General features: G+C 42.9%; 1 protein-coding gene across 6 annotated transcripts in view; it reads left to right on the top strand.

The window, feature by feature from the left end:
- The window catches only part of mrpl41 (mitochondrial ribosomal protein L41), a 128,331-nt gene that overhangs the window by 104,083 nt on the left and 5,877 nt on the right, over positions 1-18,371 (top strand). For 5 of the 6 annotated variants that reach the window (XM_067969549.1, XM_067969550.1, XM_067969553.1 and 2 more), the window contains 4 exons: positions 3,864-3,928; positions 9,124-9,267; positions 11,488-11,564; positions 16,263-16,386. In XM_067969549.1, the coding sequence (XP_067825650.1) occupies positions 3,864-3,928; positions 9,124-9,267; positions 11,488-11,564; positions 16,263-16,386 (410 nt within the window). The remainder of the gene's footprint in view (positions 1-3,863; positions 3,929-9,123; positions 9,268-11,487; positions 11,565-16,262; positions 16,387-18,371) is intronic. The other variant, XM_067969552.1, reaches the window with a different exon arrangement.

Raw genomic sequence — 18,371 nt, 5'->3', positions numbered from 1 at the left:
GACTTATCTTCTTTAAGCGTAGCCAGCCTTTCTAGTACCTCCTCTTTATCAATTTTCACCTCATCCAATATCTCAATTACCTCCCCTTTTACTGTGACTTTGGCAGTATCTTCTTCCTTGGTAAAAACAGCTGCAAAGTACTCATTTAGTACCTCTGCCTCCATGCATAAATCTCCTTTTTGGTCCCTAATCGGCCCCACCCCTCCTCTTACTATCCGTTTACCGTTTACGTGCCTATAGAAGACTTCTGGATTCCCTTTTGTGTTGGCCGCCAATCTATTCTCATACTCTTTCTTTGCCCAGTGTTTGATTACAGTTTTGCCTGCCAATCTTTGATTCCAATTTACCCCGGCTAGATCCGCTCTCGACCCACTGAAATTGACCCTTCTCCAATTAAGTATTTTTATTCTAGATTGCTCCTTGTCCTTTTCCATAACTAATCTAAACCTTATAATACTATGATCACTGTTCCTTAAATGTTCCCCCACTGACACTTGCTCCACTTGACCCACCTCATTCCCCAGAACCAGATCCAGCAATGCCTCCTTCCTCGTTGGGCCAGAAACATACTGATCAAGAAAGTTCTCCTGAACACACATCAGAAATTCCTCTCCCTCTTTGCCCTTAACATTATTACTATCCCAGTCTTTTTTAGGATAGTTGAAGTCCCCCATTATCACTACTCTATAGTAGTTGCATCTCTCTGTAATTTCCCTGCAAATTTGCTCCTCTATATCCTTCCCGCTAGTTGGTGGCCTATAAAATACACCCAGTAGTGTAATGGCACCTCTATGGTTTCTTAACTCTAACTGATGTCCAGGTTCGGAGACAGGTGTGGAGGGCAAGTGAGTCCAGAAGCTATTTGAATGGTAGAGTATCAGAGGACGCACTGCTGGAGGTATTTCCGTGGGAATGAAGAGCCAGGAGGTGGGCAGAATCGGTCGCAGTGCAGAGAAACAGTGGTGAAGTTGGAGGTCACTGTAAGATCCAGAAGTGGTGGAGAAATGGACTGGGGCCCAGGAGAGTGAATTTCTGGCCAGGAACCACACCGTAGCAAAATAAAGCTGAAAAACCAGTAGATCAGTCATAAGCTCCACGGGTAACAGGTGGGGGATGGGCTGTAGGCTTGACAAAGTTGCCTTAAAACTTAAGCAATTGAATAGCAGATCAAAGTGACAGCAGCTGAGACTTACAGTGCAGTCCAATGGAGTAGCGTAGTCTTGACGGCAGAGAAATCCAGGAATTTGGAAGTAAAATTTGAGCAAAGATCCAGTGCTCTGTCAACGCAGAGTTAATTAACCTCAAGGCGGGCTGATTGTCGAAGAGTCCTTGGAGCTGTCTGTTCAAGGCCCCTCCTCAGTGAGCCCTGCTGGAAAGTGTGTGTGTGTGTGGATGTGTTGATTTGGGGTGACAGAATCGGGCTCGGCTGCGATGTGCCTCATGCTCAAATAGCCAACCGACACTCACTGCCTCGACCTGTACGAATAGACGGAGGCTGCAGTCCTTGTCAATGTACCAGAAATAAGAGTTCTAGATGCAGGAGTCAAACACCTACACGTTTATTAAAGGTTAAAAGAAGATATTCACAGATAACACACAGCGATGCTTTGCTGTAGAAGATCACGTTACAAAAGTTGAGCTCAACTTTGCTGATCTCTTCCTTCTGCTTCATCTTCTAATCTCGCGTCACGACCTTGCCCCTTTTTATATCTTTCTATCGACATTAGATTCCATGACCTTTATACACTTTGCACCCGCTCATACCAGTCATTATCGAGAAGCTCCAGGCTATCTAAACATCTATCATCCATGGACCCAGAGACGAGCAGAACCTGCTGGTGTTTAAGCAAAGCATAGAGTGTATTCTATTGTGGCCGTACCACAGATAAGATGCTTTCTAAGCATGCATGAATTGTGAGAAAAAACAGAATTAAATGTAATCAATGATTTGTTTAACCCCGAGGATCAGGCTGTTTGTGATCTATGTGTAGACTGCCACTGTCAGCAAAGTTCTGTGGGTTTTTAACCTTAGGGGGCTCAATACAAAATGGATCCCTCAGTTGCTCTCGATCCCTTTAACAGTCTCACACATGGAGAATGGCCACTTAGGCAGGAAAGAAAATCGGAGGAAATCTTTTTTTTAGTTGTAGCAGTGTTGTCCATTAGAAATTGTTGACCAGTCACAGGTGTGGCTACGGTGACACCGTTTTAGTCACAGGCACTAATTATAGAAGAAAATGCTTTACACACTGTAGGAAAATGCACTTCACACATGCATATTTACTTAACAAGCATCTACCTCAATTTAGTAACCAAGGAAGTAAAGCACAAGCTCAAAAACACCTGCACACTCTTGCTTTTTGTCTTATCATGAACAAACGCACAGAAAGGTTAAAGTTAACATGCATTCCCCGTGAAAATATGAGTATTGAGATCACATACCCAACGACGGTGTCTATTACTCATTTTTCATTTGCTAATCAGAAATGCAATTAGCCACATCTGGATTCCCAATCAGCCACATGTGGCCAATGGCTAATGTATTGGACAACATTGAGTTATTGGATGATTATCAGTAAATAGTTAGAGTCGACACAATTACTATGGGTATCAAGGAAGAATTCACAGTTTATCTACATACACTGGCCCAGATAGTTTTATTTTCATTTTTCATCAGCTTCACAAGGTTAAAATGATTAAGTTGGTGTGAGTGCAATTGAAACCATCTTAGGAATGAGAGGTTATCAATGCTTACATATGAAATGTGTAAAAACCCACCACTCCATGGCATTGTATGAAGGTGCTTCAACAAACTGCCTCAGGGGCTGGGCAAACTGTCTTTGCTTCAGATTTATAAAAAAAGGAAATAAAGAAAGGAAGAGAGAAAGGGAGAAAGAAAGAAAGAAGTTGCATTAATGTGGAGCCTATCATGACCTCAGGACGTCCCAAAGCTCTTTACAGCCAGTGAAGTACTTTTGAAGTGTAGTCACTGTTGCAATGTAGCTGAAAGTGAGTGTGGTTTAGGGACAATCCCAACTATCCTCCCCTAGAGTTTAGGAGTGTGACTGTGTCAAACAACACTCATTATCCCACAGCTGAAGTCGGAGCAGCATTCGAGAACTTGTATGAGAGCCAAGTTATTATGTTGCTGTTCAATGGGACGATAAGCCTTGCTTTGGGTTTGGCTGGGTTGGGTTTGGGTTCAGGTAGAACAATACTGAGCTTAATCCAGGACAAGCACTGATCGTTACTGATCACTAAGCCCTAGAACTATATGTCAATTCTGGACAGGATTTCTGAACAGGCCCAACTTGCACTCAGTTAGATTTATTTGGAAAACGCAGCTTTTTACTCAACCTTTCCATTATACCCACAGTGCCCTCTGTATACCCACAGTACTTCCTTATTATGCGCCCTCTATATCCTACAGTATTTCCCATTATACGCCCTCTATATCCTACAGTATTTCCCATTATGCGCCCTCTATATCCTACAGTATTTCCCATTATACGCCCTCTATATCTTACAGTATTTCCCATTATACGCCCTCTATATCCTACAGTATTTCCCATTATGCGCCCTCTATATCCTACAGTATTTCCCATTATGCGCCCTCTATATCCTACAGTATTTCCCATTATGCGCCCTCTATATCTTACAGTACCTCCCAGTCATGTGCCCTCTGCGGACCCACAATGTTTCCCCATCATGAATGCGGCATTTATCTCACTCTGGTGCTTTCTGTCTCTATGATGCTTTCAGAGAATCATATTAGAAACAAAATACAACTAATTTTTTTTACACAAGTGAAAAACAAACCACAGATTCTAAAGCTTTGAATTGACTCTTTTCTTTGGTTTTAGGGGACAACTAAAGAGTAATTACCGCAGTCCAGTGTTCCCGGCGAGAAAGCACCACAAAAATGTCAGTAAGTATACTCTCAATAGACAAGGTGGAACTCCCTTTAAGGCCACAAAGTCTAACTGTTGTTAAGTACATTCAGATCAATCAGAGTTTAATTGCTGTTTGCTCAGGGAAAGATGCAGCTTGGAAAATATTTGTAAGTTTCAGGCTGCAGGTCTGAAGGGTTTTGTGTGTGTGTGTGTGTGTGAATATATTAGAGTACTGTGCACAGTTCTGGTCTCCATATTACAAAAAGGATACAGAGGCACCGGAGAATATACAAAATAGATTTACAAGGACGATACCAGAACTGAGAGGTTATAGCTATTAGGAAAGACTGAACAGGCTGGGGCTTTTTTCTCTGGAAAAGGGAAGGCTGAGGGGTGACCTGATAGAGGTCTTTAAGATTATGAAAGGGTTTGAAAGGGTAAACATAGAGAAAATGTTGCTACTTGTGGGGTAGTCCAAAACTAGGGCTATAAATATAAGATAGTTACCGATAAATCCAATAGGGAATTCAAGGGAAACGTCTTTACCCAGAGAATGGTTGGAATGTGGAACTCGCTACCAAATGGAGTAGCTGAGGTGAATAGCATAGATGCATTTAAGGGGAACTTAGAAAAAGGGAGGAGGGAATAGAAGGTTATGCTGTTAGGGTTAGATGAAGTAGGGAGGGAGGAGGCTCGTGTGGAGCATAAACTGGCATGGACCAGTTGGGCTGACTGGCCTGTTTCTGTGCTGTAAATTCTATGTAATTCTCTGTAATTTATGTGTGTGATTATGCTTATGGTATGAACGTGTGTTTGTGGGGTGGCTCCGAAAATCCTCAGCTCCGCTGGCGTAAGTACGATGGAGCAGGCACCGGTGACCTCTGCTCATGACCCCACTGGATTATTCAGGGTCAAGGCAAATTACGTATCTTCAGCAGCTGCTTGCACCAGTATGGGCAGATCTTGGGTGCCCGATAGAGATGTGGGGCCAGGAAATGTGGGCCTGGATAGCGACTTAATTGGGGGGGGGGTGGGTGGTTGTGGGCTATCTTTCTAGGAGGGCTGATCAATAGAGTCAGTGGCTGCATTTCTGGGATCTTCTGGGCCCTGAACCTGGCCTGGTGACCCTTGTCATCCCCACCTGTGCCCTTTAACTTGGGTAGGAGGGTGGGTTTATCTCGACGTCCAATGTCACTGGATGGTAAGGAGGCCAAGGCCAAGGAGATTTCTGCTGTGGGAACTCCCTCTCCTCGGACGCATCCCCCTTACATCATGGGCTATGTTTGGGGTAGTCAGAGTGTTTGCTCCAGGCCCTGTTGGGGATTGGCAGGCAGTGGGATTCTAACTGGAAACCTGGCATTTCCAGATCCCACCAGGTCTCTCAAATCCGCCCTGTTCCCCACGTTACACCCTGGAATTGCCATTGGGTTTGAAGATATCCAGCCCCCATATATTGATAGAAAGAAAGACTTGCATTTATACAGTGCCTTTCACAACTTCAGGATGTCCCAAAGCACATCATAGGCAACAAAGTACTTTTGAAATGTAGTCACTGTAGTAATATAAGAAATACAGTGACCAATTTGCGCACAGCAAAGTCCCACAAACAGCAATGAGGTAATAACCAGATCATCTGTTTTAGTGATGTTGGTTTGGGGATAAATAATGACCAGAACATTGGGAGAACTCCCTTACTCTTCTTTGAATAGTGCCATGTGATCTTACATATGAGCATAAGAACATAAGAAATGGGAGCAGGGGTAGGCCATACGGCCCCTCAAGCCGGCTCCGCCGTTCAATAAGTTCATGGCTGATCTTCGACCTCAACTCCATTTTCCCGCCCGATCCCCATATCCCTTGATTCCCCTAGAGTCCAAAAATCTATCGATCTCAGTCTTGAATATACTCAACGACTGAGCATCCACAGCCCTCTGGGGTAGAGAATCCCAAATATTCACGACCCTTTGAGTGAAGAAATTCCTCCTCATCTCAATTCTAAATGTCCAACACCTTATCCTGAGACTATGTCCTCTAGTTCTAGTTTCTCCAGTAGGGGAAACATCCTCTCAGCATCTACCCTGTCAAGCCCTCTTAGAATCTTACATGTGTCAAAGAGATCACCTCTCATTCTTCTAAACTCCAGAGAGTATAGGCCCATACTACTCAATCTTTCCTCATAGGACAACCCTCTTATCCCAGGAATCAATCTAATGAACCTTCGTTTGCACCACCTCTAAGGCAAATATATCCTTCCTCAGGTAAGGAGACCAAAACTGTACGCAGTACTCCAGGTGTGGTCTCACCAAAGCCCTGTACAATTGCAGCAAGACTTCCTTACTCTTGTACTCCAACCCCCTTGTAATAAAGGCCAACATATCATTTGCTTCCTAATTGCTTGCTGTACCTGCATGCTAACTTTCTGTGTTTCGTGTCTGAGGACACCCAAATCCCTCTGAACACCAACATTTAATAGTTTCTCACCATTTAAAAAATAATCAGTTTTTCTATTTTTCTTACCAAAATGAATAACCTCACATTTCCCCACACTATGCCACATTCTTGCCCACTCACTTAACCTGTCTATATCCCTTTGCAGACTTTTTATGTCCTCCTCACAAATTACATTCCCACCTAGCTTTGTATCATCAGCAAACTTGGATACATTACACTTGGTCCCTTCATCTAAGTCATTAATATAGATTGTAAATAACTGAGGCCCAAGCACCGATCCCTGCGGCACCCCACTAGTTACAGCCTGCCAACCTGAAAATGACCCGTTTATTCCTACTCTCTGTTTTCTGTCTGTTAACCAATCCTCAATCGATGCTAATATATTACCCCCAATCCCAGGAGCCCTAATCTTGTGTAACAAACTCTTGTGTGGCATCTTATCGAATGCCTTTTGAAAATCCAAAAACTACATCCACTGGTTCTCCATTATCTACCCTGCTAGTTACACCCTCAAAAAACTCAAATAAATTTGTCAAACACGATTTCCCTTTCACAAAACTGTGTTGACTCTGCTTAATCATATTAGGATTTTCTAAGTGTCCTGTTACTATGTCCTTAATAATAGATTCTAGCATTTTCCCTACAACTGATGTCAGGCTAACTGGCCTGTAGTTCCCAGTTTTCTCTTTCCCTCCTTTCTTGAATAGCGGGGTTACATTTGTTACCTTCCAATCCACGGGGATCATTCTAGAATCTAGGGAATTCTGGAAGATCAAAGCCAATGCTTCCACTACATCTGCAGCCACCTCTTTTAAAATGCTAGGATGTAGGCCATCAGGTCCAGAGGATTTGTCGGCTTTTAGTCCCATTAATTTTCTAATACTTTTTCTTTACTAATCTTAATCACTTTAAGTTCCTCACTCGCATTAGCCCCTTGGTTCCCCACTATTTCTGGTATGTTTTTTGTGTCTTCTACTGTGAAGACAGATATAAAATATTTGTTTAACGTCTCTGCCTTTCCCTTATTCCCCATTATAATTTCTCTTGCCTCTGCCTCTGAGGGATCCACAATTACTTTGGCTAATTCTTCCTTTTTATATACATGTAGAAGCTCTTACAATCTGTTTTTATATTTCTTGCTAGTTTACTCTCATAATCTATTTTCTCCCTCTATCAATTTCTTGGTCATTCTTTGCTGATTTCTAAAACCCTTCCAATTCTCAGGCTTACAAATCTTTTTGGCAGCATTGTAAACTTCTTCTTTTAATCTAATACTATCCTTAACCTCTTTAGTTAGCCACAGTTGGATCACTTTTCCTGTGGAGTTTTTATTCCTCAAGATTATATATATTCGATGGGAATTATGAATTATTTCTTTAAATGTTGGTCGTTGCTTATCCACCATCATATCTTTTAATTTAATTTCCCAATTTACCTTAGCCAACTCGCCCCTCATACCTACATAATTAGTCTTGTTTAAATTTAAGACCCTAGCTTCGGACTTAACTACATCACTCTCAAACTCAATATGAAATTCTATCATATCATGATCACTCTTCCCCAGAGGATCTTTTATTATAAGATTACTAATTAATCCTGTCTCATTATGCAATACCAGATCTAAATTAATCTGTTCCCTAGTTGGTTCCTCGACATATTGTTCTAGAAAACTTTCTCGGATGCATTCCATGAACTTGTCCTCCAAACTACTTTTGCCGATTTGGTTTGTCCAGTCTATATGAAGATTATAGTGCCCCATGATTATTGCATTACCCTTGTTACATGCTCCTCTAATTTACTGATTTATACTCTGTCCAACACTATAACTACAGTTAGGGAGCCTGTAAACTACTCCCACTAAAGTTTTCTGCCCCTTGTTATTTCTTAGCTCAAGCCATACTGATTCTACATCCTGATTTTCTGAGCTAAGATCCTTTCTCATTACTGTCTTTATCACTTCCCTATCCCCCCATCCCCCTCCCCTCACCCTTTTCCATTTTGTTTATCTTTTCTAAAAGTCAAATACCGTAGAATATATAGTTCCCAATCTTGGTCACCCTGCAACCACTTCTCAGTAATGGTTACTAGACCATTTATCTCTATTTATGCCGTTGATTCATCTATCTTGTTACGAATGCTTTGTGCATTCAGATACTGTGCCTTTAATTTTAACTTTTTACTTTTTACTGTCCCTTCCTGACACACTCTGCTTGTTTTTATCCAAATTGCTGCTCTGTTCTACAGCCTTGACTTTTCTTATTGGAGTGATAAAATTACCCTTACGTGAACCCTCCCCTCCTCTTGTTAGTTTAAAGCCCTGTCTACCGCCCCAGATATTCGATTCGCCAGGGCGCTGGTCCCAGCCCGGTTTAAATGGCATAATCTATTACATTCACCTGACAGGGCCTTGCTTTAATGTCTCCTCCAAAAGATGGCACCTCCGACAGTGCAGTGCTCCCTCAGTACCGCACTGAAACGTCAACCTAGATTTTGTGCTCAAATCTCGAGTGGGGCTTGAACCCACAATTTTCTGCCTCTAAGGTGAGACTGCTACACACTGAGCCAAGGCTTATGAGTGCGCTGTGTACATATGATCCATAACTTGTTAAATCCATGTTTAGACATTGCCAAGAGCTTAGTTCATTCCTATCGATTGTAACAAAGATTGATCACATTTACATTTGACATTATTAAGAAATGTGAAGTGTTTTTTTAGTGTAGCTTTTAACTGTGCTCTGTGCCAATGTTATTCAACTTGCTTATGGTGCCACCCAAACAGAGCGGAAAGAAGCGATGGCAAGCCGGCCTCCTCTGCCAATTGACAAGGACGAGCCAGGCCCGAAATCCTACTCCCCAACCAGCGAACCACCACCGGCGCCCAGCACGTCAACGTTCTCCTTCAGCGGGAAAACCCCCAACACTGGTAAGAAGGACAAAACCAGCGGGACCTGTGTGCATTAATGTGCAGCTGGTGTGCTGGTACATAGTGGGTGTATCAGCATAGAAAGTGGTGGTGAGCCCAATAATATAATTGGTGTAAATATTGGGCGTGGAATCAGAGTGGAGACAGATGAGCCTCAGTGGTTGGTTTGATGCCCAGTTTGGGTGGTTTCCCCATTCAATTAACTCAACTCATCTGAATTTGAAAAAATTATAAGGATTCCAAATATCAAAATACTTAATCTAAACTGGAAAAAAAGATCTGGTATATTTTGTGCCTCATATCTACTGAACAATGGAAACGAAACTCAAAATGTGGCCTTCACCTTGGCGCCAGGTGCAAATGATGTACTCATGTGGACTGATGTGACCATCATTGTTGAACCAAGTCCATTAAACCTGCTCCAGGTCTGCCCGTCTCTAGATTTACACATTGGCAGAGGGTTCAGTGCTGAGCCCTGCTTGTAAAATGACACCTCACCCAGGAATTTAATAATTTAATCAACTTTGTTCAATCATTAAGTTCAGTTCAATGGAAGTCAGGCTGATCTTTTTCACACAAAGGGTGATTTGCTTGTTGCCAGAGAAGGTCACCATTCCAATGGGCAACATAAATTCATTCGAAAAAGATTGAAGAATAGGGTGAAAAGGGGCTAGGTGGGATTGAGATCTATCAGAAAAGCCTGACAGTCTTTCTTCTGCCCCTAAAAATTCTCATGTTCTTGATTCAGTCCCTAATCACTTTAGTTCCGCTTGGTTGAGTTGAGTTTATTTTGCATCTGCTCTGAGATATCCATTTTAGTTCGATTTGGTTTAGCAAACAGGCGGTCGATCGATCCCCAGCTGCCAATGCAACTGGCACCTGAAGTCCTCCCCGATGCCCAAACACTGGGTTCCCAGGAGAACGGGTCTGCGCCGATCGAAATGGTGGAATCTTCCCAGAGAATTTCAATTATGACCTTCGTTTTGAGTCTAGATTGGAAATGGGTTTAATGACAGACACCTGGGAGTGAAACAGCTGTCGGGTGTGAGAACAGCAACCGAAGCTATGCACCCTCTCGACGGTGAAGATCCAATTTAAAGACATGTCTCCCCACCACCCAATTATCTCCCATTTAACCTCACCTCCCTTGCTGGTGGTGAGCCGTCCAGGGGTATGAGTCCACTGGTGCCAGCAACCATCCGGTACCTCAACCAAGTGGCTGTCCACAAGATCACAAGATCGATACAGATGAAGGAGGCTATTTGACCCATTCTAGCTCATCCATCTGGAAAGGCCTTTTAATCCCCCCACCACAGCATCCAACTTTAACGATCCCACAGAGTTTGCCTCCGTTACCCTAGTCAGACGCTTATTCTTTGTGTGAAGAAAGACATCATTCCTAAATTGGCCTTTTATTGCTTTGAACCTGTCCTACTGTCACAGTTTAAGTTTAAAATAATTTCCCAGATCTACCTTTTCCATACCATTGACTATCTTCAATATGGTCACCTCTGAGTCACCTCCTTCTGAGACCGAGAAGCACAAGTTTCTCCAGCCTTTCCTCATAACTCAGTCCTCTGACGCTAGGAATTACTGAATGGCCTAAAGAGTTCGATTGTTTCCCTTGTGTCTCGGTGACCGGAATTGGACTGAGGATGTGATCTGACAAGAGCACTGTGCATTTCCTCTGACTCGTACTTGCTGTTTTGGTTCTACAGTTCAGCATTCCGTTAGCTTTGTTGATTCTAATTCTCCGGTCATTGGACGTGTTCAGCATCAAGTTTATTAAAACCCCTGGGTCTCTTTCAACTTCCTTACCTATTTTGACCCCATTCAGGAAGTACTTACCTTACCCAGTTTTTCTTCATACACACAGTACTTTACACTTGTCCGTATTTTCCCGTGCGGGCCTGTACACTGTGGGGGTGAAATTGGTCTTCGCCAGTAGCGCAAAACAGGCTCATGGTGAATCGGTGGCCGGTTTTACACCGCGTCCCGATTAAAGTTAATGGAAAAGAAAACTGGGCGCGGGGTAAAACGGGCTGCCAATTGGCTAGGAGCCTGTTTTGCATGACTGGGTGAAGGCCACCGAGTGTCTGCGGGTTAACGTTACCAGAAGACGAGCAGTTCGGCCTTTCGTAAAATCCTCAAATCCAGCTCCCGTCACTCTGCAAACATGCGAGTCAGCCCGGTCTGACGATGTAAAATCTACTGTTCCAGAGGGTGGGAGCCAGACGTCGCGGGATAAAGCCCAGAGCACTGACCCTTCTGCAAGGAAGACCATCTTCGAGGCTAAGGTAAGTGTGAAAAAATCCAATAGAGAATTGTGCCATCAATAAAAGGCTAGACAAGTTAATTGAGGCAATACAAGCAACTTATACTAAACAGCCTCTTCAGCGTTGAATAGTATCAATGTTTTACTAAATATTGTAAAATAAAGCCGATGTTGCTAGTGAAATTTTTGATCTATATGCAAGTGCCATCAAGTGAAAAAGTGGATGTACCTCTAAGGTTGTCCTCTAAGCAGAGGTGCAATTAGTGGGCCAGGAATTATGTCACAGAGACAGACTGATCCGTTTCTCAGTGAATGCCATAAATATACTGCACTGAGGCATTAAAATGCACTCCTGCTTTCTGCAGTGCTAAATAGCATTGACTTGGCCAGTGATTGGTGGGACAGCGTAGAGGGAGCTTTACTCTGTATGTAACCCGTGCTGTACCTGCCCCGGGAGTGTTTGATGGGACAGTGTAGTGGGAGCTTTACACTGAATTTAAACCGTGCCGTAGAAACATAGAAACAGAAACATTTATGGCACAGAAGGAGGCCATTCTGCCCATCGTGTTTGCGCCGGTCGAAAAAGAGCTACCCAGCCTAATCCCACGTTCCAGCACTTGGTCCGTAGCCTTGTAGGTTATGGCACTTCAAGTACTTTTTAAATGTTGTAAGGGTTTCTGCCTCTATCGCCCATTCAGTCAGTGAGTTCCAGACCCCCACCATCCTCTGGGTGAAAACATTTCTCCTCAGCTCCCCTCTAATCCTTCTACCAATTACTTTAAATCTATGTCCCCTAGTTATTGACCTCTCTGCTAAGGGAAATAGGGCCTTCCTATCCACTCTATCTAGACCCCTCATAATTTTATACACCTCATTTAAATCTCCCCTCAGCCTCCTCTGCTCCAAAGAAAACAACCCCAGCCTATCCAATCTTTCCTCATAGCTAAAATTCTCCAGTCCTCGCAACACCCTCATAAATCTCCTCTGTACCCTCTCTAGTGTAATCACATCTTTCTTGTAATGTGGTGACCAGGAGTACGCAGTACTCTAGCTGTGGCCTAACCAATGTTTTATACAGTTCTAGCATAACCTCCCTGCTCTTATATTCTATGCCTCGGCTAATAAAGGAAAGTATCTTGTATGCCTTCTTAACCACCTTATGTACCTGTCCTGCTACCTTCAGGGATCTGTGGACATGCACTCCAAGGTCCCTCTCTTCCCCTACACTTCTTAATATCCTACCATTTATTGTGTATTCCCTTGCCTTGTTTGCCCTCCCCAAATGCATTACCTCACACTGGATTGAATTCCATTTGTCACTTTTCTGCCCACCTGACCAATCCAATGATATCTTCCTGCAGTCTACAGCTTTCCTTCTCATTATCAACCACATGGCCAATTTTTGTATCATCTGCAAACTTCTTAATCATGCCCCCTACATTTAAGTCTAAATCATTAATATATACCACAAAAAGCAAGGGACAAAAGAACATAAGAACATAAGAAATAGGAGCAGGAGTAGGCCAGTCGGCCCCTCGAGCCTGCTCCGCCATTCAATAAGATCATGGCTGATCTGATCCTAACCTCAAATCTAAATTCATGTCCAATTTCCTGCCCGCTCCCCGTAACCCCTAATTCCCTTTACTTCTAGGAAACTGTCTATTTCTGTTTTAAATTCATTTAATGATGTAGCTTCCACAGCTTCCTGGGGCAGCAAATTCCACAGACCTACTACCCTCTGAGTGAAGAAGTTTCTCCTCATCTCAGTTTTGAAAGAGCAGCCCCTTATTCTAAGATTATGCCCCCTAGTTCTAGTTTCACCCATCCTTGGGAACATCCTTACCGCATCCACCCGATCAAGCCCCTTCACAATCTTATATGTTTCAATAAGATCGCCTCTCATTCTTCTGAACTCCAATGAGTAGAGTCCCAATCTACTCAACCTCTCCTCATATGTCCGCCCCCTCATCCCCGGGATTAACCGAGTGAACCTTCTTTGTACTGCCTCGAGAGCAAGTATGTCTTTTCTTAAGTATGGACACCAAAACTGTATGCAGTATTCCAGGTGCGGTCTCACCAATACCTTATATAACTGCAGCAATACCTCCCTGTTTTTATATTCTATCCCCCTAACAATAAAAGCCAACATTCCATTGGCCTTCTTGATCACCTGCTGCACCTGCAAACTAACTTTTTGATTTTCTTGCACTAGGACCCCCAAATCCCTTTGTACTGCAGTACTTTCCAGTTTCTCGCCATTAAGATAATAACTTGCTCTCTGATTTTTCCTGCCAAAGTGCATAACCTCACATTTTCCAATATTGTATTGCATCTGCCAAATCTCCACCCACTCACCCAGCCTGTCTATATCCCCTTGTAGGTTTTTTATGTCCTCCTCACTCTCTACTTTCCCTCCCATCTTTGTATCATCTGCAAACTTTGATACGTTACACTCAGTCCTCTCCTCCAAATTGTTAATATAGATTGTAAAGAGTTGGGGACCCAGCACCGACCCCTGCGGAACACCACTGGCTACTGGTTGCCAGTCCGAGAATGAACCATTTATCCCAACTCTCTGTTTCCTGTTAGATAGCCAATCCTCCACCCATGCCAGAATATTACCCCCAATCCAGTGATTCTTTATCTTGAGCAATAATCTTTTATGTGGCACCTCGTCGAATGCCTTCTGGAAGTCTAAATACACTACGTCCACTGGTTCCCCTTTATCCACCCTGTACGTTATGTCCTCAAAGAATTCAAGCAAATTTGTCAGACATGACTTCCCCTTCATAAAGCCATGCTGACTTTGTCCTATTAAATTATGTTTATCCAAATGTTCCGCTACTGTCTCCTTAATAATAGACTCCAAAATTTTACCCACCACAGATGTTAGGCTAACTGGTCTATAATTTCCAGCCTTCTGCCTACTACCCTTTTTAAATAAGGGTGTTACATTAGCAGTTTTCCAATCTGCCGGGACCTTTGCCGAGTCCAGAGAATTTTGGAAAATTATTACCAAAGCATCCTATTATTATTACCTAGTACTGAGCCCTGCGAAACCCCACTGGAAACAGCCTTCCAGTCACAAAAACATCTGTCGACCATTACCATTTGCTTCCTCCCACTGAGCCAATTTTGAATCCAATTTGTCACTTTCCCTCGGATCGCATGGACTTTTACTTTTTTGACCAGTCTGCCATGTGGGACCTTGTCAAAAGCCTTGCTAAAATCCATGTAGACGACATCAAATGCGCTACCCTCATTGATCCTCCTTGTTATCTCCTTAAAAAATTCAATCAAGTCAGTCAGACACGACCTTCCCTTAACAAATCCATGTTGACTGTACTTGATTACTCCGTGCCTTTCTAAATGATGGTTTATACTGTCCCTCAGAATTGATTCCAATAATTTGCCCACCACCGAGGTTAGACTGACTGGCCTGTAATTACTGGGTCTATCCTCTTCTCCCTTTTTAAACAACAGTACAATGTTAGTAGTCCTCCACTCCTCTGGCACCTCGCCTGTAGCCAGGGGGGATCGGAAAATGATGGCCAGAGCCTTCGTTATTTCCTCCCTTGCTTCTTTTAACAGCCTGGGATACATTTCATCCGGACCTGGTGATTTATCTACTTTCAAAGATGCTAAACTCCTTAATCCTTCCTCTCTCACTATGCTTATCCCATCCAATATTTCACACTCCTCCTCCTTAACTACAATCTCTGCATCGATCCCTCTCTTTTGTGAAGTTAGACGCAAAATATTCATTAAGAACCATACCCACATCTTCACGCATAGTTTACCTTTTTGGTCTCTAATAGGCCCTACTCTTTCCTTAGTTATCCTCTTGCTCTTTATATATTTATAAAACATTTTTGGGTTTTCCTTAATTTTATTTGCCAGTATTTTTTCATGCCCTCGCTTTGCTTTCCTAATTTCCTTTTTAATTTTACCCCTGCACTTTATATACTCGTCTAGGCTTTCTGCAGTATTGAGCTCTCGGTGTCTAACATAAGCTTCCCTTTTTTGCCTTATCTTACCCTGTATGCTCTTGTCATCCAGGGGCTCTAGATTTGGCAATCTCACCCCTTTTTTCTTTGTGGGAACATATTTACTCTGAGCCCCTTGAATTTCCCCCTTGAATGCCACCCACTGCTCTAACACTGATTTACCTTCAAGTAGCTGTTTCCAGTTCATTTTGCTAAATCACTTCTCAGCTTAGTAAAATTGGCCTTTCCCCAATTTGGAACTTTTACTCCTGTTCTATCTTTGTCCTTTTCCATAACTATGCTAAATCTAACTGAATTATGATCGCTACTGTACCTGCCCTGGGAGTGTTTGATGGGACAGTGTAGAGGGAGCTTTACTCCGTAGGTAACCCATGCTGTACCTGACCTGGGAGAGTTTGATGGGACAATGTAGAGGGAGCTTTACTCTGTATCTAATCCGCACTGTACTGCCCTGGGAGTGTTTGATGGGACAGTATAGAGGGAGCTTTACTCTGTATCTAATCCACACTGTAATGCCCTGGGAGTGTTTGATGAGACAGTGTAGAGGGAACTTTACTCTCTATCTAACCCGTGATGTACCTGCCCTGGAAGAGATTTTGCTTTCTGGGAAATTTTGAAAGTGATGTTCAGAGTACTCTGCTGTGACAGTGAAATGCAATTCATTATGTGGTGACAGCTGAGCTTGTCCTGAGTTTGTTTTCTCCTCCTGCCAGTGGCCGACTGCATTCCATTACACCCAGCGATCGAAGCTCAGACCTCAACAGATCACCAAGCTGTCATACCCGAGCTACACTATTAGGCAACAGATTGACAATTATGTCTTTGCCACAGATAAGGGTGAGTGATTATTTACTGAGGCATAAGCAAAACACCAAGACCAATGCAGCCATCTAGAATTGACTGCAGGTGATGAATGTTAGCAGACGAATGTTTAATGCATTTATATAATATTCCTCTACTCACTATTTTAGCACAGGTGCTAGCCTATTTATTTTAATTAGGTTAACCCCTTCGATAATATAGCGGACAGAAGACTGTCAGATGAATGCATTAAGCTTTCATCTGCTGATATCGCTAGCAATCATTTCTGGGCTCATACTATAATGTCGACAAAACTGGACAGCACAGGATGCAAGCATAGTCATATGAATAATATAATAATAACAGAAAGTAACATTTTGCGATGCAGCTTAAGAGTAATTTGAGACGTGACACGTGGTAAGCGTAGCATGCTTGGGAGGAACAAGTGACTTTGGACCTATGGTTCCCAAAGCTTTCCATGACTGGGGTTTTCCTCAAGTCTTCTCTGGGTCCGTTGTAGACTGCTTGATAGAGATTAATGGCTGTGATTAGTCAACAACTCCATAATCATTATATCATGCAACTATCAGAATGGTAGAAGGCGGACTAGTTGGACTTTGGTCTTTTTTTATCTACCAATTCTTATGTTTCTAAATATAATTAAGAACCCGATATAAATTCAACATTTTTAAAGCTGTGCTTCTACTTGTCGTCTCTTTTTCCCTATTGTCTCTCTTCCCTAATCTTTCCTTCCTTGGTATTCATTATTTTAACTTCTGTTTTATATTATTTCTTATTTATTTAATTATAGAATCTAAACTTGCTTAGGGCTAGAACTCCGATTAAAACTGGGTTCAAAGGGCAGCATTCCAGCCAATTGGGAGTCTGACTCAGGGAGCGTTCACACTACAAGGCCTTGTCGGTACGAAGTGGTTTCAACTTCGCATCAACTACTCCAAACCTGGGTAAAATTGGGTGTTGAGGCCTGAACTGACTCTCAAGTGAAGCGTAGTGAGACTCCCTCCTCCAGGAATTCTCACTCCAGTATCAGCTCAGGACCTGATTCGGGCTGTAGCTCCACTGATTGGCACCAACACTGTGTTAATACAGCTTGGTCATAACCGTTAGGATAAGTGGGTCAAATATTGATGAGTTTTTCAGGCAACTTCTCACGTGTGAAGCTCTCTAGGTGCTATCTCAGTTACCTCATCAAACCTGAGGTTAATGAAACAACCCTGTGCATCAGTCTCCAGCCCTAACACGCTGAGGACCTTTAACTCCCAAATCGGGAACCTCACTTAGAGAGGCCACTGGGTGGCTGGTGTGGAAAAATTTCATTCTGAAGCTGTAGGGTGTTAATTGTATCCATGTGGTTTATATCAATTAGTGTTAATTGTTTGCAGATGGTGGGTATCAACTGGGGACTCTCTTGTATCCATTTATAGGAGGGAGCTTATCTAGGGGGTGCACAATGTGTAAGGGTGATCTCTGTGAATAAAGGCTTGGAAGCAACTGAAGACCAGGCTCTAGTATTCCATCCTTCACCACCTGGCTATCCGACGTTTTACATAGGGAACGCTTTTCTGGGTTGGGGGCTTAGGTATCTTGATAGGATAGAATAAAAGAGGCTTTACTCTGTATCTAACTATACTGTGCAGGGCCTGGGACTGTTGTTGTTGACACTGGGTGCCTCACGTGGTTAGTGTCCCATTAGTATCCTGGTATCCCTCAACTCAATGAGCGTACAAAACCAAAAATTTAAATAAAGAAAGTCTCAGGTGAGCAATCGATGCCGTGTCACTGCTAACAAAGCGCAGCCAGTTAAATGATTCAGGATATCTGTGCAGTCACTGTGGCTCCATTTATGCTCCATAAAACAAAATACCGGGAGTCAATAAGAAGGGCCAATACGTTATACCATAACATAGAGTGCTCCCAATTTACTGCCAATTCCCCCTGTAGTTGATATCCAGCTGTCGCTCATTATAAATTGCGGCACCTGTCCGCTTAACATCATCTCC

The sequence above is a fragment of the Heptranchias perlo genome, chromosome 31, assembly GCF_035084215.1.
Source record: "Heptranchias perlo isolate sHepPer1 chromosome 31, sHepPer1.hap1, whole genome shotgun sequence".
NCBI lineage: Eukaryota > Metazoa > Chordata > Chondrichthyes > Hexanchiformes > Hexanchidae > Heptranchias > Heptranchias perlo.
Note: the sequence above shows the minus strand (reverse complement) of the source record. Positions and strands in the feature narration are given on the sequence as shown.